Source organism: Tigriopus californicus, chromosome 2 (genome assembly GCF_007210705.1).
Source record: "Tigriopus californicus strain San Diego chromosome 2, Tcal_SD_v2.1, whole genome shotgun sequence".
NCBI lineage: Eukaryota > Metazoa > Arthropoda > Copepoda > Harpacticoida > Harpacticidae > Tigriopus > Tigriopus californicus.
Genome location: NC_081441.1, coordinates 11,312,631 through 11,337,259, shown reverse-complemented (window position 1 = coordinate 11,337,259; position 24,629 = coordinate 11,312,631). Strand labels below are relative to the sequence as shown.

Genomic DNA, 24,629 nt, shown 5'->3' with positions numbered 1-24,629 from the left:
TCCACCTATTCATATTCAGCTTATTTTCCAGACGTGCCATTTGCAATGTCTCCGTCATTTGATTGGCTTATTGCTTGGAAATATAAGTTAAATCCATGATTTTTGATCACCATTAGTTGAAAATGATTTAATTTTTACATTTCTGGCTCAATCACAATTATGAAACTTGTTTTTGACCTTAACCTATCCAAAGCAGCACAGTTGGGCAACCTTGAAGATCAAAGAACAATAAACAACAAGTTAGATTTTCCATCTGAAGCTTGTGTCCAAAAATGTCTCTGCAGTCTGCACTGAGTTGTTTGTTGGGCCAAATTACCTCTCACCTATGAACTAGTTACACTTTCCTCAGACCCAAGTGATGGTTTGCAACCAGGGCTCTATGTTAGACCCTTGTTTTGCACGTAGATACTGTGCCCAAGTCTCCTGCACCTGATTAATATGGACAATCAAGTTCAATTTCGAACTTTATTAATTGCTCTGTAGAGGGCGCAATCTAGCATAGTGATATCTGGTAGTCTTTAGACATACCATTTCAGAGTGGAATTTTGGTTAAGGATTGTACAGAGCATTCTGAATGAAGCATGCTCAAAGGGAGGCTGAATGAATCATGCTTGTAGGGAGGGGGAAAGGGGTGCATGGGGTAACCATCTTGGAAACATGCTCGTTATGGACAAACCAAGACACCACCCAAAAGGACTGAAGAGTGCTGAAGATCCCTCCAGCCTCCAACCTCCCTAGAATAAAAATAAGCAAGCCTAAATTGTATCACAAGCAGGCTCTATAACAGACCTTATCATGCATAGTAACATTTAGCAGGCTTTAGACATAGTAAACACACACACACACCTTAAGTCCTGAAAGTAGACAAGTGAGAAATGCATCAAGAGTGCAAGCAAGCCACCATTGACAGGACTGAATAATCATTGTTACCTAATGCTATTAGATGATAGGGAGAGGCTATCAAGCATTCAGCAGTACTGATCAATCAGAAGAGCAGGCTGAGGAATGAACCAATCTTGCCCTTCCTTTTTTCCATGGGCTAACTCCCCCTGAGGGCCCTCATGTCTGAATCAAAACACAAATTCGAGAAAATATCCGCTAATTTGTTAAATGCATCAATGGAAAAGGTCTAATACTTATAAAAGTGAAACCATATGTTAGCTTAACCATGCCTTGATCACAATTTGATGCCAAATTTGTAATTTTGCTCAATCCACTTTCCAGAAACCGACCCCTTGAACGGTAAATGGCGACACCTACGGAAATTGATGACACCAACTTGAAAGCTCTCCTTTGTAGAGATGTCCAATGACAAAGAGTTTGGAATGCTTTGACAGAGAATTTATAGTTAACTAAATAATCATAATTGGGCCAGAACAATCCTTGATGACCGTTCATTCAAGACCAATGTGAAATCAAATCATCTATAAAAGAGGCATGTTCTTAACGTTCAAATCTTGCGAAAAACATGCGCTACAAATTGTATACTCAACTCAAAGCCATAGGTGATTATTGTCCTTATCTACGAATTTTAAGCAACACATTATATCGATTGTAGGATGCTTGAATCGGTTTGCTCGTCTCACAATAAGGCCTTATTTATCATTGTGTGAAGAGTTGTCTCTGAAAGTGACCTATGGATACCTCATCGCATTTCAACAGTTTCAGGAAGGAAAGAGATCAATTCGAGTTAGAGGTATTATACATGTTAAACTTTGTTTTTGCCAGGTACAAGATGGACTTGCGTATTTCTCTCAATACTTGATAAGGCTTGTTGACCACCGTGGTGAGACGGGTCAGACGAGAGGAGAGGAAACGACCGTATCCAAGAATCCAGCTCATGACACTGGGATCTAAGGCAAGGATCTCGATTGGATAAGAAACTTCACTCATGATAGGAAACAAAAAGTGAAGATTGAAGGGTCACATAACGAACCTGTGGGTCTTAAACCTGTTCTTGGTGACAAGCAAAATAGCCGATCGACCGTGGCCATCCTTCAAAAGTTTGAAGACCATTTTCTGCTTGGCCTTGCGGTCAGGGTGGGCAATTTTGAGAATTAGCGTGACTTTTGGACACCAAGTGTCCAAAAGTGTCCAAAAGTGTCCAAAAGTGTCCAAAAGTGTCCAAAAGTGTCCAAAAGTGTCCAAAAGTGTCCAAAAGTGTCCAAAAGTGTCCAAAAGTGGACAAAAGTGGACAAAAGTGGACAAAAGTGGACAAAAATGGACAAAAGTGAACAAAAGTGGGCAGAATGTGTCCAAAATTAAGTACAATTGTGCAAAAGGGGATTGACAAGCAAACACTTTTAAACCCTACATCATGATATTTCTTTACCAAATCTAGATGTGAACCAGCAAATAGAATCAGTAATCAATAAAATCTAAGCTTTCTTCAAACACATAAATATGAAGTAACAACTAGCCTTTTCACTAACGTTTTTAATTTCCAAGATATAACACTTAACGAAATTCGTTACCTTGATACAATACAGCTTTATAAAGTCAAAACAAATATCTTTAATATATTTTGAATGTTAATAAGTCAAAGCCACACATTAATCAGGGCATTTGGTGGCTGGGTAATTTTAACAAAGATTTAAAAAATTAATTTTAAAAAAGCTTAGGAGCTGAAATCAAATATCCAATAATACTTCTCATATTTGTAATATACATAACATATTTATTAAGGAGTGCATGAATTACATATTTATAATACATCTAAAAACTAAGATATATGTTTCTTTAAGAAACATTGGGAATCTCATTTCCTGACATCAAGCGCATCTTTAAAAGTTAAAAATATGCCTAACAATGTCTCAATTAACTTACTTATGGAAGAAAAACCATAAGTATAGGAAAATATGTCATTATTAGATTTTAGCAATTCGTAAGAAATTCAATTTTTAATATTAGTACTTTTTAAGAAGTTATCCCAAATGACTGATGATTTTAAGTAAAACATTTTTGCAAAAAGTTAATAATGTTGAATAAATGAAGCCAGATAACCAGAATATAATGTTTAGCTATTTCAGTTTTTGAATCCTTTGCAACAGCTGCATTCTACTAGAGGGAGGCTTTGTTCCCTGTTTGCTTTCTAATCTAACGTAAGAAAAAAAAGAGTTAAGAACCTGTCTTTCAAATACCTTATTTGGGTATGTTAAAGGTATATGGCAAAGGTTTTAAAGACTTATCTTGCTCTTGGAACCATCAATGAGCAATTTTTGAAGTAGAGGATAGGTTTCATACAGAATATCTCTTTATATTTGTAGTTTTAAAGGTTCGTATTTTTTGTCCACTTTTGTCCACTTTTGGACACTTTTGTCACTTTGTCCACCCTTATTTTTGGACACTTTTGGACACTTTTGGACAAGGGTGACAAAAGTGTCAAAAATGAAATGCCCACCCTGCTTGCGGGTCCATTTCAACAAAATTAGTAGATGTTCGATTCTTTAATGGGTATAAATCTTTCATCACAAGATTCCCCAAAATATTTTCTAGTAAAAGAAGAGCCAAATCTGAGAAATATGTTCTTAACACTTGACCTGGGACACCCATTATTTGTCCAAGATCCCTGACCAGCTTAATGTTCAGGGGCTTCATAGATCGGCTAATACCAATTCGTTGATAGACCAAGTGTATTATTATTGTGCCTGGCCATTTCTCGTTATATTTTGTTTGTTAATCTATCAGACATGATATATTTTACATTGAATGACATTCTTTGTAACGGTTACAAAATCCGTAAAATCTTAGCAACAAAAAAACACCACAGAGTGTTTGTTACCCGTAAATGTTCATGTATTCACTAATTTACTCCTTAAAAGCGCACAACTGTGTAGGTCAGTGTTTCCAGATGGTTGGCCGGAAAAAGCGCCAAAAGCTTTCAGAAAGCGGAAGAAAATTTGCCAGATTTCAGAAATTGGTTATTTAAAGAAAACGACAGCCGACCAGGACATTGATTGTGCCTCAATAAAATGAACGATTACAGTTACAAATACTTTTGCCGAAATGACAAAATCATTGAACAACCATTACTCGCTAAAAATGTAATGACGCTACTCGTTACAGTCACTTTTCCTTGTGCCGGGTGCTTTATGAATAACGTGAGTGGTTACACTGTTTGTTCTAGTTGAGGTCACTAGCGCTTGTTGGAGTGCATTTTTGTCGTGAAGAAGCTTATGAAAGATGATTTGCAACTTAAAACGGGATTCCTATGGAATTCTTGCATTACAAAAAGAGTAAAAACCGTGTGAAAGTGAATCTGATATTGATTATGTTGGTGGTAGGAGGTTAGACCATAATTTCAGAGTTTCCTCAATTTTGAGTTGGACAAATCATCAAGTCCGTCAGCTGGTCAAATTTTAGGTACATGAATGCTCTACTTGATGAATAAATGTGAAACACTCATCCAATGGTCATCCTTTTCACAATTAAGAGCTTAGATGCGGGCACAATGACCTTTCATACACACCAAAAGACATTTGTCGTTGATCTAGCCTCCAACTACCTTACAACCATAAGGGCCCTTATTTGAAACGATACACCCCCCACAGAAAACGCACACACCCGGGGCACTAATTATAAGTAATATTTTGACATAATTAGCCCAAACAACATAAACGCATTATAATTCAATTAAAGGGAACTGGCCCAATCGGCCCTTTATTTGGTAGAGGCTGAATGACAAAGCGCAGAAGGTAAAATATATTTCGTGCAGCGTAAGGGGGCTTTTAGAAACTCAAGCAAATCTGCTTTTTAGCCCCAGAAAGTACGGAAATGAATTTGGGTCTATATATATTTGTGACCGCAACCAAACATGCCTGAGGGACTTTACTTGGGATCCTAGCCTCACCAAGGGAGTCATCCAAATCATTTCCGTTGTCATAAAGAATTCAATCCCTGTGCGAACAATTACATGGATCCAATGTCAAGTACTGTAGAATTACTACTTGGATGTTAAAAGTGGCAGAGGTACAAGAGAGAGCGTTTCTATTCAAAAAGTTTCAAATTTAAAAAAGCCATGATGGTCCCGCTCACCCACACGTTTGACGCCTCAACTCTCTGTTCATACTCAACAGTTGCTCCATTTTCCTTCATTGTCTGGTAACATGTACTACCGTCAAAAGCAGGACAATTTAATGATTTAAATTGATTTATTCCTCAACAATTCCAAAATCAAGTTTTGCGTCAATCACGGGCAGAGATATGACCATTTCAAACATTTTGGTTTTGGTCCTGAAAGCCCGTTCTTTACGACGCACCCGGTTTATAGAGGACCAATATTTGATGGTATTTGCCATATCAAGACCATGCTTCTCTAAATCAATGTTGTTGTTTTTGTTTTAAACAATCTTAAAATGTTACACTAATGAGTAGGCCCGGCCAAAACTTGCAGATAAATATTGTCTTTATTGACAACAAATTTGCTTGAAAATCCTCTGGATTTGCCCAAAATATTGCTAACAAACTCGTCAAAACATAGGCACTGACAAGTCGTACAGGGCTAGTTTTGTCCTTCATGTCAAACAACAGGTAAATCATGACAAAAGTTATGGCATAAAAACATCTGCTGCCGCGATTCCAACCTGCGGAGAACTTTCTTGCCTTTTGCACCCTGGCTTTTGCATTGATGCTCGGCCATAATCTATCACCTCTTTGAAAATGCAACATAGAAAAAACTTGAATATGGTGTCAGCATAATCATAATGTCAGAGTATAACTAGTACATTAACTAATTCGTTATCATTATTGAGTTTTCATTACAAGATTGAGATAAGAATACTTTCAACCATGGTAAAGATGAAAGTAGGTGAGTTTATCCCAAATTAATCATTCATTAAATCAATGATATTTTCATTCAGAACATCATGATTAAGTTTGTAAAATTCGGGATTCCTTAAATATTGAAAGATGACTTTCGTTGCCGCCAAATTTCAAAAAGCCATGAGGCATATTATTATCTCCATGAGAATGAGATAGTTTTAGCCCTAAGAATTTCAAACTTTCACAACACATCTTGTTCAGATTAGGTATTTCTTTAAGCTTGGCAAACATCTAGAAATATTAACATAGAAATGTGAGTAATGAAGTGGTAAGCAAATAAGTCTTGGATATTCTGAAAGAAACATATAATCTGAACATCATGTATTTTGAAAGTGTGAACTTTTCCTTGTCAAAAGCAGTCTCAATCTTATGGAATTAATCAAATGCCTCATGCCTTTTTGAAATTTGGCGGCGTCGAAAGTGGCTTTCAATACTTCAAGAATTCCGAATTCTACCAGGAATGAGATCCCCACAAGTCCAAGACGAGAGCGTATTCATTTACTGAATTTTATATCATATCTGATCTACCAACGAATTAGATTTGGTAAATCTAGCTGGCCCTTGAATATATATAGAGTTGATAAGGATATTTAGTCATAAACTTGTTCAAGTCTGACACAAATCCTGCTACTGGATCAACACCCACATACTCCTTACGAATATTAGAGGGAAGCAAATTAAACAATGAAGGAGCCCGAGAAAGAAGAGATGTGGATTTCATTGTTCGAACTAGCCTGGATTCTCGAAGGCTTGAAGGTGCTCTCAAAACGCACATTAAGCCTCTACAGTCACTAGAATTGACCCTAAATCCTGGGTTGGGACAAAACTCATGGATGCTTTTGAAGACGTACAGTATCAGATATCTTTCGTAACTTCTTTGAATATTGTGCAATCCCAACTTTTTCCATTATCAGAGTGCTTACTGGCGATGACCCAAATGTCACTGAACGGAATTTCATCCCATACTTAATACCTACTACCTACTACTGCATAATACTACATACATATCATACCTCACATGCCAATCTACTCCCAGTAACCCAAGAGCAGATTTGATCTAAGACCTCTACCAGTTTAACGAAATTATGACAATTCCTACCACATATCAATTTCACATCATTACCATAAGAAGAGATACAAACATATTAGGCTAGGTCGAATTTCTGACATGTTAGTGGAAGAGGGGATAATGTTGGGTTTAAATGAGGAAAAAGGATGGAGTCAAAAACAAAAAATTATAAAATCTGAACCAGCGATGGCAGAAATCTACAATGTCAATGCGGAAAGCGGCAGAAAAGGGCATAAAGTGGCAGAAACTCGAGGAAGGTGGTCCAAAATGGCCGCTGGTACTTGAAATGCTTGACCAAAAAAACAATGGTCAATGATAAGAGAACATTATGGCATTATCCTTGCGAAGCAATGTACACAATTTAGAAGCAAACAAGTCTGAAGCTAACTTCAATTCGAGCAATTCCAAAATATTGCAATTTAAGAGATAATTTTCATTGCATCAAAAGTATTATCCATATGCCTTAAGTAGAGATCAGAATAATCTTTCAATCCGTCAGTCATAAATTACGATTAATATCAAAAGTCATTTTGACTGAAAATTGCCATATTGGTATAGCTTTACTTGAACAGACCTAAGGCCGCCGGGCACGAACTCACACACAGATACCCCATTCCGTAGGCATGGTGGGCAATTTTGGGGAGCAGCTTGACTTTTGGACACCAAGTGTCCAAAAGTAGACAAAAGTTGGCAAAAATGAACAAAAGTAGACACAAGGTGAGCAACAGTAGGGTGCACAAGTAATAACTTTTAAACCCTAATTCATGTAATTTCTTTGCCTAATGTAGTTGCTAACCAGAAAACGGAATCAGTAATTGATGCAATGTTAACTTTCTTAATATACAAATCCATTAAGTACGTTTGCACCTTTGTAGAAAACTGAGAAATCAAATTACTGATGTTTTTAATTGCCTAAATATGCACTGTTATGTGTTTTGAGGAATTTGATCATCTACTTTGATAAAATACAACGTTGTAAAGTTATACAAATATCATTCAACTAAGTTAATGAGAATATTTATGTATATCGAGTGTTACAAAGTTGAATCCAAGCTCAGGGCATTTGGCAGCTGGGCAATTTTAACTGAAACTAAATCATGAAATTTCCAGCAGTATAGCAGCTGCTTATCAAATATTCAAAGCTTCTTTTTAACTAATAATAAATAACTTTATTTTAATACTTATGCATCTATGAACTATGATACATTACTTTTTATTAGAATCAATGTGGGATTCTGGCTTTGGCTTTAGAAATTGCCCAAGACGTTCAACTTTTAGTATTAATTGTGCCAAAAGGCTCAAGACAAAAAATAAGATATTCTTACCAAAAATACATGACCGTGTTGGATAGATGGACTATATAATCAGAATATGATTTCAATTGTCCCATTTGTAATGCTTTGCGCCAGCCTATGATCGTTAATTTCGGAACTCTTGATTCATCAGTGCTGCAAGCGATGGGGCTTGCTCAGCTGTCAGTGTTTTCGAGCTTGGTCTGGTAGGAGCAAAAGAACACAGGAAGAAAAAACCTTGCAACCGAGCTGGCGCAGGCTTGCACTGCGGCCTAGGCGCCCCAGGCCCTTGCAACCAAAAGGTTAGGTTAGGTTAAGTAAGGTCTACCTTCCACAGCGCCAGTCATCCCCTGGTAGACTAAGGCTTTTGGTATCTGCTTGCTATTTATGGTGAGATAAAAAGGTTAAGAAATTGCCCTCAACAAATCTTCTTTTGGGTATGATAGAGGTATATGGAAAAGGTTATAAACACTCATTTTCCTTTTGGCATCATCAAAGAGCTATTTTTTCTATGAAATATTAACTTCAAGTAGATTTTCTCCTGGATTTGTAGTTTTAAAGTTTCGTATATTTGAACACTTTTGGACGCCCTTATTTTTGGACACTTTTGGACACCCTTTTCGACACTTTTGGACAGGGGAGGGGACAAAAGTGTCCAAAAATATAATGCCCACCCTGGCTCTCGTGGGTTGTTCTTTCTTGCACTCATTTCTTCCCTCTTTGAATTCGGTAGGCCTGTCCATTTGTCGTCATAAGATGGAACTGTTGGCGCCTCTGATCGTTTTCCAGGGGTCATCGTTCACTATGATGTGACGACTATTCTAGCGAATGGTGTTTTACTACATTATCTTTGATAATGCTCTACTACTTGCAAGGCATAGGCGTCAAGACCTTTTCGCGTTATTGAGGTATTTTGTTTGTGTGTTTGTTTCGAGCTAATATGACAGCGCTCTTGCTCTGCCTACTATCTGGTGAGGGGTGTCCCAATTGAGGGATATTCCCGCTTCGTCTTCACAGCTGGTTCCATATTTGGAGTGATTTTATCTTTGGGAACAGAAAGAAGTCGCAGGGGGGCCAAGTCAGGGCTATATAGTGGATGTGGCATGTCCCAATTTGCTGGGAAGAATATCATTGGGGATGCAGTCAGCCATGTCTAGAATGCGGCAGTTAGGAACCTTCTATCAGAAGATGACTTCAAAACCACATCTTTGCCTTGGATGAAGAGAATTAATAAATGTATTGATAAAGAGGGTGATAATGTGTAAAAATGTCGATAAATAAGTTTCCGCACCCGCATCCGCATTTTAGAGTTATTTCATTCTTCTGGTTTTAGAAGGGGCACACCTCGTAGAACAAAAAAGAGGAAGGCAGGGTAAATTTCTGAAAAATAAGTTCCTATTTAACAAAAGGTATCTTTTTGGCAGTGGCGCAGTAAATAGGAAAAAGTAGCTGAAAAGCAAGAAAATACATGTATTTCTGGAAGAAAAAAAAATCGTTTCCTACAATTAGGTATTATGATAAGTTTTACCTCTATAATTTCTGCTCATTGAACAAATAGCAAAACAAAAACAGGGAGCAATACTCGGACATACCACGGTATTCTTTATTGACCACCTACTCAATTCAGCGCCTAAAGTCCATTCAAATTTCCATCATCCTGTTTTGATCGTCGCCCAAGGTCTCATTGGCGTGTTTACCACCCACAACGAACTTGTAGCTCTTGCCCACAATACAGTCCTTGATCTCACATCGTTCCGGAACAATCACGCCATCACAGATGAGGCTGCCCGTGATTTGGCACCCTTCCTTTACGTGCACATTATCCATGATTATGCAATTCAATAGCTTCACTTTCTCGTCCACTTTGCAATTCACTCCCAAAATGGAGTTCTTCAAGGTGGTCTTGTTAGACACAAAGGATCCTTCGCCAATTTGACACTCGACCCCCACTTGAGCCCTTGGCTCTACCTTAGAATTAGGATGGAGATGAACCGGTTCTCGGTGAGGTGCCAGGGCATTCATCCATCGACTAATCTGCCGATTGAGCTCACAGTAAGCGTACAAATTGTTGGCTCTCAAACAAGTCCCCGTGTCCATAACGTGGGCGTAAACTCGAAGTGGACGATTGCGGTAGGCGCCTTTGAGATCCCCGGTGTGGTCAGTCCAAGTAGAAAGCTCTTGGCTCTTGTCAGCCATAGAATCCGTGCACATATACGAGAAGATATCCTGGGGATCATCGGCGTGCAGACTCTTGTTGGGATTGTTTTTCAAATCGGACACGTCATCCTCCGGTTTGGGTTGATTTTGATCCGGGTTCTTGCTATGCTGTTTTTTCACCAGGTGCGGGACGAGCTCTCCTTTGATACTCGATATGCTTCTTTAGAGACGAATTTATGGTTAAGAAAAAGCTTTTGTTCCATTAAACTTTTTTACTTACTCGTCCTTGGCCAGGAAATCTAAAACCCACGACTCGAAGATATAAAAGTGAGCGTCAATCAAGTTGGTGAAAACAGATAGGCGGGGATGCTCCATGAGTAGTGACCTCCTCACGCTCAGAAATTCGTCCAAGTCAGCCTCGGAGGATATGTAACACAACTGATTGGTGCCTTTGTCAATCCCAACAAAGTCCTTTTCTGTACGGAAAAAGAGTACCGTGTACTTTTAGCAATAGTATATAGTTGACGTGGTTTGCTTTTGATAGAGTACCTTTCTTGGGCTTGCTCTTGGGTCCGGGTACGGGAATGGTCTTGTGATCCAAGGTATTTTGGGCGAATAAGGCGGTCAAAGCGGATCTATGAGCTCGGTGGAGGTCAGTGAGATGATGAAGCTTGAGGTCTGTGATCAAATCTCCGGACAAAACTATTACACGTGGCGATGAAATGCGGTCATGGACCAACCGGAGCGCTTCCGCCGTGCCAGGATCTTCTTGTGCGGACAAAGCTACCACGTCCAGTTTCATATCCAGACCGTAACGCTTGGCTAAGCCGTTGACCTCGGATTTACAAGCCTCGGAGACAACCACAATCACCTCTAGAAGAAGTCAAATATTGACCATCAGTAAAGAAGCATAGCTATATATGCTGAGTATTAAGCCTATGCGAGGTCTTCAGTTCTAAACATAATTAATTCATATGTATTAGGTAGGTAGGGGGAAAGACCGCAAATATATGTTTGCAACACTCTGAGCGTTGGCGTATTTCGGTTTTGCGGCTATTTTACGGTATATTTAAACATTTTGTCTTCATTCACATTAGTTTGTTGGTGCTTCTAGATTTTCTGAAAGTACGTACTTACCTTTCAATAACTTTTGTTGCTTGGCACTATTTCCCCCGATTTGGCAAAAGGACAAGAATTTATGGCAAATATTCAAATCACTTTAAATTGCAACTATTAACTATCGGACAGAGTGCTTAATTCAAGTGGAAAATCAAATCAAGCCATGAGATTCCACGGTTACTTGTTGCATCATCGAGTTCACTTTCAATTTTGTACATAACATATCACCTTCAAAATTTCAAAAGCTTCGTCAAAATCCCATTTTTCTTTAAATGAATACCAATTCGAAAACTGCATCCGCACCTTGGAAGCCATTTCTTTGGAGCATATTGAGTGGATACCAGAGCAAGGGCAAATTTCCCACGGGCAAGAGACATTTGGCCTTGTTCTGAGTCACGTCCGTGAAACGACTTCCTTTGCCTCCGGCCAAAACCACGGCCTGAAATTCCGGGACATATCCACTGGTTTTCATCCTGACACGTTTCTCCCGAAATAGTCTTGAAAAGGTCGATGTGGAAAATTGCAACACTTAAAAGGAAGTACAGATGAAAATGTTTGTGTATTCGTCAAAACCCAAGTTTGCTGACAGCTGACGGAGGAAAATCCAAAGGGCGGGAAGTTCAAATGGACAGGTATGATATCTTAGGGAGCAACTCTGGCGAAGCTTCAGTCAGCTCTATCCATCTATCTATCCAATGAACCAACCAAGTTGGGGCGAGCGTTAGGAGTGCCCTTGTGGGTGCAACAAGGCATGAAGTCTATGGTTGTGGAAGGGATTTTGAAAACAAAAAACCAGTGGTTCTCGGGTGGGGCGACCCAAAGTGAATGAATAAAAGTTAGGTGCTGTAATATGTGATTGTGTTTGGAGGAAAATCGCAACATGCTGCTCCAGATTGCTGTTGGGTTTCTGTATGTGGCAGGTGAGAAATGTCTAAACAAATTGGTATTCATGAAAGCATCAGTTCTATTGTGAGAAATTCGTCCATTTGAAATATTTTAGCTCTATTCTTGTAGTACTACAATCCATAGGATGAGCTGCAAATTTGAATAAGCCCATTTGAAGTTGAACGTCTACATTATAAATGACCACGCCCCTAACCTATACTATTTTACATCTGAATCTCGATTTTTTTTTACTTTCAGGGGTTAGGGCTCAATTTGACACCTCTATCCATCGCCAATACATCAATTGCTTCAAATTTGAAAACACTGACGACCCGGATTTTCAAATCGAAATCACCAACTTGACCTCCGTGGGATCGATTGAAAGTTGCGTCTTGGCCTGTCAAAACCAGTTTTCCATGTAAGTTTTATTCATGCTATTTGAAGGCATAAAAAGTAAGTAATCCCGATGCAAAATAATGTCCTCCATGAAGGTGTTGCCTTTTGTCACATCAACCACTAGTTTTCCTCAGCAAGGAGTTATAATTCCATGACAAGGCTGGACGTTCATTATTTGTGCCATTGTGACGAACAAAACATTTTGGGCAACATTGATCCGTATGATACCTATAATGGTGAGATCAATTGGACGAAATGCAGCTTAGATACAGGATAGCTCCAAAATTGCCCCTTGCTAAATAAATTATTGCTCTGAATTCCATGAGTGAATATGTTTAAGATATAATACATGCTTAAGAAAGTGCTTTAATAACATCCTGACAAAGAGTTAGTTAATTTGAGCTATGTGTTATTGAATAATTGATCCCACTCAGGTAATGTAACTGGACCCCAATTTATCCACTCTATACGTACTTTGCTATAACCCTTTTTGAGGGTTTATATTGATGGTGCACCATCTATTGCTCAGAAAGAAGCTATTTTATCATAACCTTTAGTTTTTTCAAAATTTCCAGTATATGGAAGATCTGTTTCAATTAGTTTTTAATTGTAATAAAAACAATGACATTGGTGTATATTTATTCAATTACAATTGCTTTTAATCAAACAAATGCAACTATAAAACCCTATATTAGAAGTTCTTGCAGCTTTTTGTATGCAATTTTCTGGTCCATAAAGTTTTTAAGAGATCTGAGCTCTCAGCTGTATTGTAATTAACTACATCACAAATCTGCCAAACCCACCTTTTTCTTATGTCAAGTCAAAACAATGAGGTAGAATTTTTGCGGATGCTTTAAAAAGCGCATTTGCATTATTGTTTTTTAATCTGTGGCTTGAGACTTGTAATTGCATAAATATTTCAAGGCATAGTTTCAGCAGCTATGGCTTAATTCAATTTCCACTGTCGATGACCATGATTGAGCTATTTTCCTTTTCAAGTTCAAATTGGCAATTCCGTTCATTTGGCGAAGGCGTGAAAGACCGCCAAGGAGATCAGGGACATTCTGGGCCCATGATGTCTCCTGCACTATCCGTACATTTAGGCTCTAAAAATTCCTGCAATTTTCAGTGTAGGTCTTTGATAGGGCTTTGATCTGTAAGTTCCTTCGATTGCAAAGTAATGCTTTTGAATGAACGAGCGGTGCCAAAAAAGCAAATATACAACCAATAACAATAAAAACAATAACAACCAAGTCAATCGTAGGAGAAATAGATTTTTTTCAAAAGCCGCTCAAAATGGAGCGTGTAATATTTCTTTTTTTACAATCGAAACTGAGAGTAATCGAATCGTACTCGTATGTTGTGGATGCCGAAATTGCCTTTATTTCCAACCAAGCGAAAATATGAAGGTAGAACCATCGTTGTCGAGAACAACCCTTGGTTGAAGCAAGATATCTAACTAATCAAGAAGTTTGGAAACCTGTCGCCTGGTATGACCATTATAGATCGATATTTTAATGGCTAACTCGCACTTTACCTATATTCTAAGCTAGTATTCATCAACCTCATTGTCTATTGGTACTCTTTGACATGGAGTGGCTGAAAAAGGAATAAACAAAGGAGATTTGTATTTTTTCATGCAGGTACGCTGGTTTACATGATGGAGGACGTTGCTTCTGTGGATCCTCCTATGGACGATTTGGTCCTGGAGATTGCAAATCACGTTGCACTCAGACCCCGTCTGATATCTGTGGAGGTGAATCAGCCATCAGTGTTTACAGCACGGATGTTAAAGGTAAGTCTTTGGGTCCTAGAAACGAGGAATTGCTATTGATTGCTCATAAAAGATAAAATTATTTTTCGCACTTATTTTGGTTGTTGAGTATTTGGCTATAGTATTTCTTGTCAAATACGTAACAAGGGGCTTGATTGAGATCTTGAGGGCGATTCCGATTTGGTGAGAGTTCCATGCGCGTGACTTCCCAAGGATTGAGCGAGTGGTTTCAGTCGTTTCGTTTTGAAATACTAAACAGACCATTGGATTCACACCGATTCCAAATGCATTCTTTGTTCTGATTCCTCCGGGAGGGTTTGATTGAGAGATGACGAGGGCATGGCCAAAAATAGAGACAGCATCGCCACCCAAACGTATAACTCTACACCAACTGAAATATCCAAAAACATTATTACTTATACATATTGCGTGATGTAAAATTCAACCACCATAGTATCAGTTTCTGATCTGATGTTATGACATTATTCGACGCATTTATAATGTTATGGTGGATATGACTGGCTATACAAAATGTCACATTGCGTCATTTCCCACCACAATAACAAAATCGAATTCAAATCACCCAAATCAGTACTCATTAATTGAAACTTCTCCAGCATTTTGTCCTTTCACATTCCACGTTCATCACCCTTTTACGTGTGGTTTCTCATCTACGTAGGAACCCGCATTAACTCATTGCTTGACCAGATAACATTTGGCGGATTATTATTCCAGACAAAAACTTCATCTTATCCCCTCTAATTCAACCGGCAATCCACCCTAGTCAGTATTTCATTTTTGTTTTCTTACCCAATATTAGAGGGCTCAGCAAGATGTGTATCCTGGTCTTGTAAACAATGGACACCACAACATAAGTCTGAAAGGCCATGACCAAAACTTGAACAAAAAGCCAGGGTAAAATATACAACTTTTTGAAACGGCTTGCTCCATATAATAGACAACTGTTTGATATCACGAGAAGGCTGAACCACGTCATGGCGATAATATCTGTTTGGGTCCACGGGCTTCTTTTGAAAGTAGGATTATAAGCCGAATAATATGTCACATACACCAAGATCAAAACACATGGCAATAGGCCCAGAATGGCCACAATTTTGGCCGCCGTTAATAGATTGACACAACAGCAGCACTTTTTGAAACCTCTGATGAACATGGTCTATGTGATACAAATGTAGAGAGCTTGAAACTCAGAGGCCTCATTTATTAGTTCGCAGGACCATAGAGCTTCATCGAGCCAAAAAAAGCTAGGAGAACTCCCGATCGCCAAGTGCAAAGCGTAAGAGAGGGTGATATTTTGGAGTTTGATTTATAGAACAGTGGTTATCTCACTGTAAACCATCATCTCTCGTTCCTGTGATCGCACACGAAAGTTGAGCAATCATGCCTTCACCTTCACTCACACACAATGATCAATTCCTTTGTGAGGAGATATGCATTTATTAAATATGATTCTATTTCGCTCTTAAACATGGATCACGAATGACCGTGGATTATTTCTTAGATGTGCAGAATGGTATCGTCAAGTTTTTGGTAGTCGTCCAATCGGTAGTACAATTCCACAACAACTACCCAGAGGTACAAATAAATCAAAACTGAAAGAACAAGAAAAGGGATGAATACATTTTTTTTAAAGATGAATATGGATTTCAGCGTCTCTGCAGAAAATGTTTTCTCATGTTTTTCCCCAATCTACTGAAATAAACAGTCTGTAAGACACATCTTGGAGTTAAATGTGTTCCAAAGGGATTGAACCGTTTTATTTTTGATGAGAGGCTGCTTGCAACATAAGCAGTTTAAAACGGGTATGGGGTAAACGGGTAAACGGGTAAATGTAAAAGTAACGGATTTTTACCCCTCACCTTCCTTTTTTTGTATAAAGGTTTCCTTCCGGTTTTTTCAGAAGTTCCGTCTCAAATGCAATGGCATAAATATGTGTTGCAATCATGAAACCTTAATTTTCTGAGAGTTTTCTGATTCTGTTTTTTTGTTAGGAAAATCACTTACCAAAAACCAAAAATCCAATACCGATGATGTGTCCATTGATAAGACTGCTCATTATAAGAACAACCAATAACAGGATTCGAACTCCTTGGAAAACGATAAATGGTATAAAGTGTGGGGCACTCCTTTCCAATGTTCCCAATAAAAGCATAAAGGCCGAGAAAATAAAAACTACCGAAAAGGCCACCATGCCAATATCCAACAATGTTCCTTGTTGATCTGGCTCATTCACCGCCAAACTGACGCACGCTGCAGTACCAATAGAAATGTCTTTAATTAGGAATAGATATGCAATTATTTGAACCCCTAAGACATGATCGAATACAAAGCAAAAATTATTCACTTGAAACATCCTTGATATGAAAGGAATGTTCGACTGGAACAGTGGTTTCGACGTACTACTTAGATAGCAGAGATAAAGTAAGAGGAGGAGAGTACAGGTGTTTTCGTGCATATGATATATTTCGTGAGTGTTTGAAATTTAAACTGCATTCGATTAATTAGCTGGTTCGTCGGTATTCCTCTACTCGTCGGAAAACGCCAATAACCACGATCCAGCAATACAAAAAGACAAATTCTGAAATGATGAGACATATCATTAGTATAGATAATTTAGGCAATACTGCGAACTATCTCTCTTTAGAGTATCTTCTTTGCAAGGAATAATTAACAGAGGTTAATTTTGAATGTGACATAGGAGGTTCCAAAAATTAATGAAGTCTTGAAAATAGACGGATTTCTCGTGTGCACTTCGTTATTCGGGTCTGTTTTGAAAGAGCATTTTTATCCCAATTTTTTAACGCATATGCTACTGCCGACTTGGACTGAAAATGTTCTAATGAGCTTAGAATAATTGTCAAATTTATCTACTATTACCATTACCTAAAAGAAAGAGCATGACCACAGCGCCCGGAGAGAGTACTTTAGGATGAAGTAGACACAAGATGATGATGGCCAATAGACCGAAGATCCCGAGGATGACTCGGAAGCCCTGGACAATGATCCAGAACATGAGCAGATCTCGCCTTCTCATCATAGCGCCCATGAACAAGACAATGGACGCTCCTCCAAATATGATGAGATCCGTGAAACTGTAAGCAATGAGATAACCCCGGAAATCTCGACTCCCGGCGCTGACCTCCATATAAGGATACACCGAGATCACAATGTCTATCAGAAACGTGACCAAAGCGATGATCCTGGCCCCCACCAAATAGTCAATGAAGAAGCAACACTTGGCCAACTCGAATCGACCCATGATGAATGGCAATAATCCCCTCTTTACGAAATCAAACCCAGAGCGTCGATTACACAGGGTTTATTGTTGTTTTGAAAAGGACGCCCCTTGCAAATGGCAATGGTTGCACACTCAAAGGAGGGGTCGAGTATTTTGATGGATCCTGCAACCGTTTGGTTTTTCAAGTACCAAACCTGCTTGTGAAGTACCAGGTGATCCTTGCGCATAAGTGTGTGTGTAGGGATGCATTTGAAGGCGTGTAGAGAGCTCTCCGAACAGGGAGGAAAGGTTTTGTACCTGGATGTGTTCATCCAAGTCTCGGTTGCAGGTCTGCCTCTGCCGTATCAATCTGAACAGGGGATTAGTCTTTCAAAATAGCGCGGGAAACCAAGCAAAGTCATTGTGAGGAGGATGACAGAAACTTTTCATCAACGGGAAACTTGGACTTGAGTGATAAATTGGTAGTCGATATAAACAAATTATATTTGGTTTCATGCATACTGTGTGGCTGAGAATATGCGTATGATAAAAGAAACCAAATCAAATAAATTCTAAATTAAATCATTAAAACTCCACCACTCTTAATACTGTTGTATATCCATCGAATTACGTGCATACATTGAGTAACTTACATGAAATATCCTAAGCCAGTTCTCATTTAAGACAGCCATTTTCTTTTGCGTTGGTCTGAATACTTATTGCTTTGTTTCTATCATATATGCTCCTAGATTGTTTAAAAGCCTTTATATTCTTTTCGAAAACCTTTAACCTGGTGCTTATTATGCTACTTAGAGGGTAATGCTGATCATTTCAATGTCATCTTTTCAGTACCGGGTCCACCAGGATCCTTGGAGCTGGTCGAGACCGAAATGACCAGCTTAGGTATTCGTTGGGAGCCTGCCAAGACTCCTGAAGATTTCGTCACCGATTACCACGTATTCGTGGAAATGTTACGATCATTTGATCACAAGGTAATTATGAATCTCTATCTTGGCCAAACAGAAATGTTCGTTCAAGACTTTGGAAATTGTGGCGGTTCAGTGTCAGCTTTAAGATGAGTTAATTGAGAGACCCTTTTACAGTAAATTGGGTTAAATGGGGAGATATCATGACAACCAAGTCTACGGGTTCTTATTTCATGATTAGGGTACCTTTTAAGAGTTGAATGTAGAAACTCAGTCCATCAAATAGCCCAAATAGACTACTAATTCATATTCTATTGCATTACAGAACCAGAAATTTACATCAAAGCATCTACAACTGTCGAAAACTGCGACAGGAACTCGAATTGTGGGATTAAGACCAGCTGCTTTGTATAACGTTTCCGTTTCCGCAGCGTCTGAACATGGATTAGGCCCAGTCATTTCTGAATCATTTTGGACTGAGATTGCAGGTATTATGTCCCACAGAACATTTGGGCTTTTCCATTGATCATAAAGATGAAATTTTACGTTTATTTGGCCCTCAAACTAATCGACTTTATTTGTAAATTCCGAAATTATTCCTTTCAATAAGCGTGCGACTGAGGCTAAAGGTAGACCGTTCGCCAATAATTCTTTTTATCCATGGGTGTTTTTCCGATCTCGAGCTCAATTTTGGTCTGACTTTTTAGGTCCTTACTTACTGCTACTAAGAATGTCATCGATATTGAAGATTTATGATTCTACTTTATATTCAGGCCATAACTTATCTAACAATCAATATTAGAGTCGGTGGAAATGGCTAGCCCTTCAAAGTAGGGCTGATCTGAAATTTTAGTCAAAAACTTGTCCAGATGTGAATTACAACCTGGGTTTGAGGTTCAACGCCTACCCAGTCCTTACGAATACTACAGGGTGGATTTTAAAAGGTGTTACAGAAGTTGCATGGGCAGCACTGACTGTATGTAGGGACGGTACCGAACGTGCCAGCTGTGAGGCTGGCAGTGGATGTTTTCAGTAAATATGTTTGTCCATGGACGAAGGTACACTAGACATATTTGACGCCGCCAAATGTATCCCAATGGTATAACGGAAAATTTATAAACTATTAAACTGAACCTCCCGACCAGAAATTGGAAAACTCATAGTCACGCTGTCCAAGCCACGCAGATTCATTCACTCGGCAGACATTCAAAATTTAAGGGACGAACATGACAAGGTTCACCCTGTAGCTAAAGTAGGCTGTAAATAGAAGAATTCTCGTCCCCAACTTTTATCTATGGTTCAAATTTTCATGTGTAAAAGTTGAGGTTGAGTTAAACGAGTGATACAATATGGACAAACAAATAAATTTGACTTGCGTGAATAAAAATTACGTGTGAGAGGAATTCGTGCAAACTTCCACAATATATTTGATGTCATTGGTTGTCAGAAACATCAAAGCACTCCTTGACAGTGAATGAAAGGTGTTTTTACCCATACTGAGCGAAAAAGAGCCAACTATTGCACGATCCTCGAATTACAATGTCAATAATCTTGAATTTTAAACAGTTCAATAAGTGAAAACTGGAGTTTAATGGCTCGAAATGATCAGCAGTAGCCTATTAGAAAGGATAGAGGGCTAAAACCGATCCAAGGTAAGGCCTAAATCATCGTTTTTGCCCCGTATCTTAATGAGATCGAAGCCTTCCGAGGTATTCGACGACAATTGGAAAGACCTCCAGTTAAATTGAGACCTCCATGGTTTGTCCAAGAGCAGTCGGAATTGACTAACCTTTATATACTGAAAGATACTGAAAGTAGTTTATCGAAGAGCCTAAATCCAGAATCTGGTGTATCTAGAGCAATTTTCAAAGAGGCAAAACATGCTTTTGTATTTAACACTTTATCCCGTCCACCCCGTAGAAGCAGTAAATCGAACATTTCTTTGTTTCAAGAAAGAAGGTAGCCTGCCTCATTGTTTCAGCTGAAAAACTAATCGGCAAAAGAAATTAAAATAAACAAGGGTAAAATAATCTGGCTTTTGACAATATAGACGGTTTAATTGTTATATTATTAGCACTTGGTAGTCTTTATATCAGCTAAACTCTAAGTCTTTGTAAAAATGACTAGGATAGTCTCTGGCCCGGTGACTTGCTAACTCTCATGTCCTCGTATAGCTCCAGACAAGCCAAATACCCCAGAGCTAGTAAGCCATCATGGCCAGGAACACGAGGTCGAGGACGATAACGAGATCCATATCCGATTCCAAGCACTTACGAATAACGTGGGTGGACCCATCACCGCCTACAGGATTGTGGTCATCAATGAGACTGAACCAGCACCGTTCTACGAAGAAAACCTCGATACTTGGGAGAAGGCCCAGGAACTAGGCCTGAAATATTGGATCGCCGCTGAGATTTCTCCGGATTGGTTCGACACGCACGAGGAATTTGTAGTTGGAGATCAGCGGTTCTATGGGGAATACGAAAATCACGGCCCACTTCCGTCCAAATATGATTTTCACGTTACGGTCGGTGCTGTATCCTCATTCAATAATGTGACTAAAAGTAAGTCGAGAGTTGGATTTACACGTCAAAATTCGCAGAGATGGAGTATACTCTCATTTCAGTCACTTACGCCGATGTGTCCCATGATCAACACGCCGACCATAACATAGTGGTCTTTGAGTTTCATGAACACAATCTCAACCATGGTAAGACATAGACTACTGTCGCTGTGTCTCCATACCTGATAAAATTCAATATTTCTGGCAATTCTTTTAGACGACGAATCTCATGGACATGATCACGGAAATCTTCGTAAACACTCACCAAGTCCCCCTGCCATAAAAGACAATTTATCTAGCCGGATTGTAAAGGACACAAACCATAACCCAGATCATGATGCTGAAGGCCTGGACAATCTCACTGTGGGTCTCTTGATCTGTATCGGTGTGTGTAGCGTGATCCTTTTAGGTATAATCTCATTGTACGGATACCTTCGCTGGACGGTGAACAGGAGCTCCGGATCAAATGGAGATGCCCAAGAGTTGACCCTTCACACACCTTCCCCATCCAACCACGAGCACGGAGGCTATGAGTTGGGTATTGAGAATGAAGGAGCAAGTGGCCTATCCGGATTGGATCTGCTTCGAGAGTCTGTCTGGCAGATTCCTCGTAACTTTTTGGAATTGACCCATGAAGTGGTTGGTCGAGGTCGTTTTGGATCAGTCATCAAAGGGATTGTCAATAGTGGAGAAGGTCAAGAAGCAGCTATCGTGCAAGTAGTCCCGGGTAAGAATAATTGGGATTCAATCTCGGATTGCAAACGTTTTTAAACCATCTGCTTTATCATGTATGTAGAAAAAATCCTGGAAAAGTCTGAGACGAAGGCCATGATCAGAGATATTGAAATGGTCGCCAAGTACGGAAAGCATCCCAATATCATGAGTCTTATAGGGCTTTGCGAGGAACGCGACGCTATTTACGTGGTCATTGAAGAGGGAATCATGACTTTCAAGCAAGTTCTCTTGGACAACCGAGCATTAGTGCACAATCCAGTATACGTTCAAAGAAACCGACGGATATCCACATTGGATGAATCTACTCTCATCCGCTATCTGGTGGAAATTGCGCAAGGTCTTGAGAGATTGGAAATGGAGAAAGTGAGGAGAAGATATGTACTTTCATTAGAGATATTTTTTCCTATTTTGGTGTGTATGGACTTTCAGATTGTGCACCGGAAGTTATGTGCTCGAAACATCATGATTTGTAATGATATAGCCAAGGTTGGCGGCGTAGGGATCACAGATTATTGTCAACCTGGCCAGGATATCGACATGGCTCGTTGGCGAGCGCAAGAAAACTTCAAATCCAGGGCATTATCATCCAAAAGCGACGTTTGGTCTTTTGGCGTTATCATGTGGGAGGCCGTCACCTTAGGTAAGATGATTTATTTTTTGTTACCAACAACATGTGGATGCTAGTTAGCATTTTTTTCATTCAAAGCTTTTATTGAATATCAAACAGGAAAATGTGCGAACGATAAGGTTTTAAGGTTGAAGGTATTTAAATTCGGATGCGGAGTCGTGGCCTAATCAGGCTACGCCACTACCACTGCAGAAACATCCATGATTTTCTATAAAGAAATTCGAATGCAGAATTGCGTGTTTACGCAAAGCTTGCTCCTTGCTAATGCTGGAGTACCCTGGGGAATAAAAAGGTATTGAAAAACAAAAACGAATTGCCCTGCGCCAAAGTATTGCCTTAGGCAAAAATATGGAGACACTGACAAGAGAGGGCGCTCCGGTAAGACTTTCATATTGTTCCGAGAGCTCAGCAGGTCTCTTTTGCCTATGATTGTCGTTAATTAGCCTGCAACAGTCTATTCTTTCATAATATCTTGTACAAGGATGAATGCAAGTACAATTTGTCTCTTAGGGATCTGGACGCTACAAAAATTTGAGCGTGGAATTTAGACTCTCATTGTCTTTTTTCAGGTGGAACACCTTATCCAGATGTCAAGACGAAGGACCTTCCCACTAGAATAAGCCGAGGCAAGCGACCTCCACAAACGACCAATCCTTCGGAAAGCCTTTACCAACTAATGCTCGAGTGCTGGCAACATGACTTGGATGAGAGGCCTCATTTCACGTCAATTGTTCACTCACTTCAAGATCTTGCCATTAATCCCCAGGTACTTATTTGACTTATTTTGAAAACGCAAGACTCACGGCACTAATTTAGAGATGAAACTATTCTTTGCTGATTATTATTTCCTTTTTCAGGACCATATTAACTTTGGCGTTCGTCCTGGATTTGAATATGAACATTTTTCCAATGATTTGGAGCTGCTATGAGATGAGCCTTTTCAAAAATAAATGTGAAATTATCTTACTGATGTAATCAATTGAATGTATTATTCATACACGAGCGTAAGCAAGATAAGGCAGAGAACACTATTAATGAGGAAAATAATGGATAGATTGTCGCTTTCATTTTACGTTATGCTTCTTCTAGGTGCGGACAAACAAACTTAGAAACAAGAGAACCTAGGCGATAGGCTTTATCAAAATGATATTCATCCAATAACTTATCATTTTTAGCCTTGTGGCATAATGCATACTTCATTAACACTTACGGGAAACATTTCAAATCTTGCAAGGGTAACATTTTCAACATCAAGATACCTATTAAGCAATTTTAAATAAGAGCTAACTAATAGCTCCTTAACCAGGCAAATGGTACCTAGTTCTATATCGACCCAAAATTCACGGATAAAAGTTTCCATGCGAAGCAAACGTTTAACTTCTTTCCTAGAAATCCTTGTACATGCTGTGAATCTGGTGAATTAAGCACCACAAAAATGTAAATTGCTAATTCTTTGGGGGGGGATTTCTTGTCTTTTTTTTCAATCTTATAAGGTCTTGAAACTTCCTATTACATTTCATAAATTCATATTCGACTTTTCACAAACAATAAATCTTACATTGTCTGAGTCCTTTACAACGCTCTGAACTTATTCAGGTTGTTTGACGCACCTGGACGAGGCAAATGGCGCTGATCATCGCGATGGAAAGCTCTATAATATAGAACGAGAGTGTTGAGTAGAGGCCTGTTTCTAAAAGCTCCAACCTCTGAGCTAGGGGCTTGGACGTTAACATGTATGAACATACACTCGACAAAGTGGTAAGTGGAGTCTCATTCTAGGCAACGACCAAGCCTTAACTCAGAGGTACAAGCGTTTTATCTAGTTGATTCAGGTCTTCTTTCGAGAGATGTCTATGATTGTTGTCCCTCCTCTAGAGTTATCTCGGGCTATAGATTCTTTTTTTATTATTATTTGGGGTGTTAGGGTCGGAGGGGTGAACCTTGGTGGCCATCACATCGTCTGGTTTATTTCCGATAGGCAGTGTCATGGTCCGTATCAGATTGGTTCTCCGTCTGTGGGTGTGGTT

At 39.1% G+C, this 24,629-nt stretch overlaps 3 protein-coding genes across 5 annotated transcripts; 1 reads left to right on the top strand and 2 right to left on the bottom strand.

The window, feature by feature from the left end:
• Window positions 1-9,631: 9,631 nt before the first annotated feature.
• Window positions 9,632-12,041, bottom strand: LOC131892789 (translation initiation factor eIF-2B subunit gamma-like). 2 transcript variants are annotated; one of them, XM_059242634.1, is made up of 4 exons: window positions 11,761-12,041; window positions 10,888-11,211; window positions 10,619-10,814; window positions 9,632-10,555 (listed from the first exon to the last, which is right to left on the bottom strand). In XM_059242634.1, the coding sequence occupies exons 1-4, from the start codon at window positions 11,927-11,929 to the stop codon at window positions 9,823-9,825; spliced, it is 1,422 nt and encodes a 473-aa protein (XP_059098617.1). In that variant the 5' UTR covers window positions 11,930-12,041; the 3' UTR covers window positions 9,632-9,822. The 2 variants fall into 2 exon arrangements, with proteins under 2 accessions (XP_059098617.1, XP_059098616.1); XM_059242633.1 differs by having other exon boundaries at window positions 9,632-10,558; window positions 11,761-12,038.
• A 128-nt stretch (window positions 12,042-12,169) lies between these two features.
• LOC131892786 (putative inactive tyrosine-protein kinase Wsck) lies at window positions 12,170-23,577 on the top strand. Of its 2 annotated transcripts, XM_059242631.1 has the most exons (12): window positions 12,170-12,377; window positions 12,601-12,760; window positions 14,382-14,533; window positions 18,600-18,742; window positions 19,002-19,164; window positions 20,851-21,240; window positions 21,303-21,386; window positions 21,457-21,966; window positions 22,036-22,337; window positions 22,404-22,614; window positions 23,172-23,368; window positions 23,460-23,577. In XM_059242631.1, exons 1-12 carry the CDS (start codon window positions 12,338-12,340, stop codon window positions 23,529-23,531), a joined length of 2,424 nt encoding a protein of 807 aa, XP_059098614.1. In that variant the 5' UTR covers window positions 12,170-12,337; the 3' UTR covers window positions 23,532-23,577. The 2 variants fall into 2 exon arrangements, with proteins under 2 accessions (XP_059098614.1, XP_059098613.1); XM_059242630.1 differs by lacking the exon at window positions 12,170-12,377 and having other exon boundaries at window positions 12,525-12,760.
• LOC131892798 (uncharacterized) lies at window positions 15,965-18,402 on the bottom strand. The gene is made up of 3 exons (XM_059242648.1): window positions 17,417-18,402; window positions 16,538-17,111; window positions 15,965-16,125 (listed from the first exon to the last, which is right to left on the bottom strand). Exons 1-2 carry the CDS (start codon window positions 17,790-17,792, stop codon window positions 17,035-17,037), a joined length of 453 nt encoding a protein of 150 aa, XP_059098631.1. The 5' UTR covers window positions 17,793-18,402; the 3' UTR covers window positions 15,965-16,125; window positions 16,538-17,034.
• Window positions 23,578-24,629: the final 1,052 nt, after the last annotated feature.

Bases quoted from the DNA above. Each gene is read 5' to 3' on its own strand.
- LOC131892789 (XM_059242633.1), bottom strand. From the start codon at position 11,929: ATGAAAACCAGTGGATATGTCCCGGAATTTCAGGCCGTGGTTTTGGCC. The intron at 10,815-10,887 runs GTACTCTATCAA...TTTTCCGTACAG, and splicing joins CAAGAGCAAGCCCAAGAAAG to AAAAGGACTTTGTTGGGATT. The intron at 10,559-10,618 runs GTAAGTAAAAAA...TCGTCTCTAAAG, and splicing joins GATTTCCTGGCCAAGGACGA to AAGCATATCGAGTATCAAAG.
- LOC131892798 (XM_059242648.1), bottom strand. From the start codon at position 17,792: ATGGGTCGATTCGAGTTGGCCAAGTGTTGCTTCTTCATTGACTATTTG. The intron at 17,112-17,416 runs GTAATGGTAATA...TCATCATTTCAG, and splicing joins GGTCATGCTCTTTCTTTTAG to AATTTGTCTTTTTGTATTGC.
- LOC131892786 (XM_059242630.1), top strand. From the start codon at position 12,540: ATGACCACGCCCCTAACCTATACTATTTTACATCTGAATCTCGATTTT. The intron at 14,534-18,599 runs GTAAGTCTTTGG...TCATCTTTTCAG, and splicing joins TTACAGCACGGATGTTAAAG to TACCGGGTCCACCAGGATCC. The intron at 22,338-22,403 runs GTGAGGAGAAGA...ATGGACTTTCAG, and splicing joins AGAGATTGGAAATGGAGAAA to ATTGTGCACCGGAAGTTATG.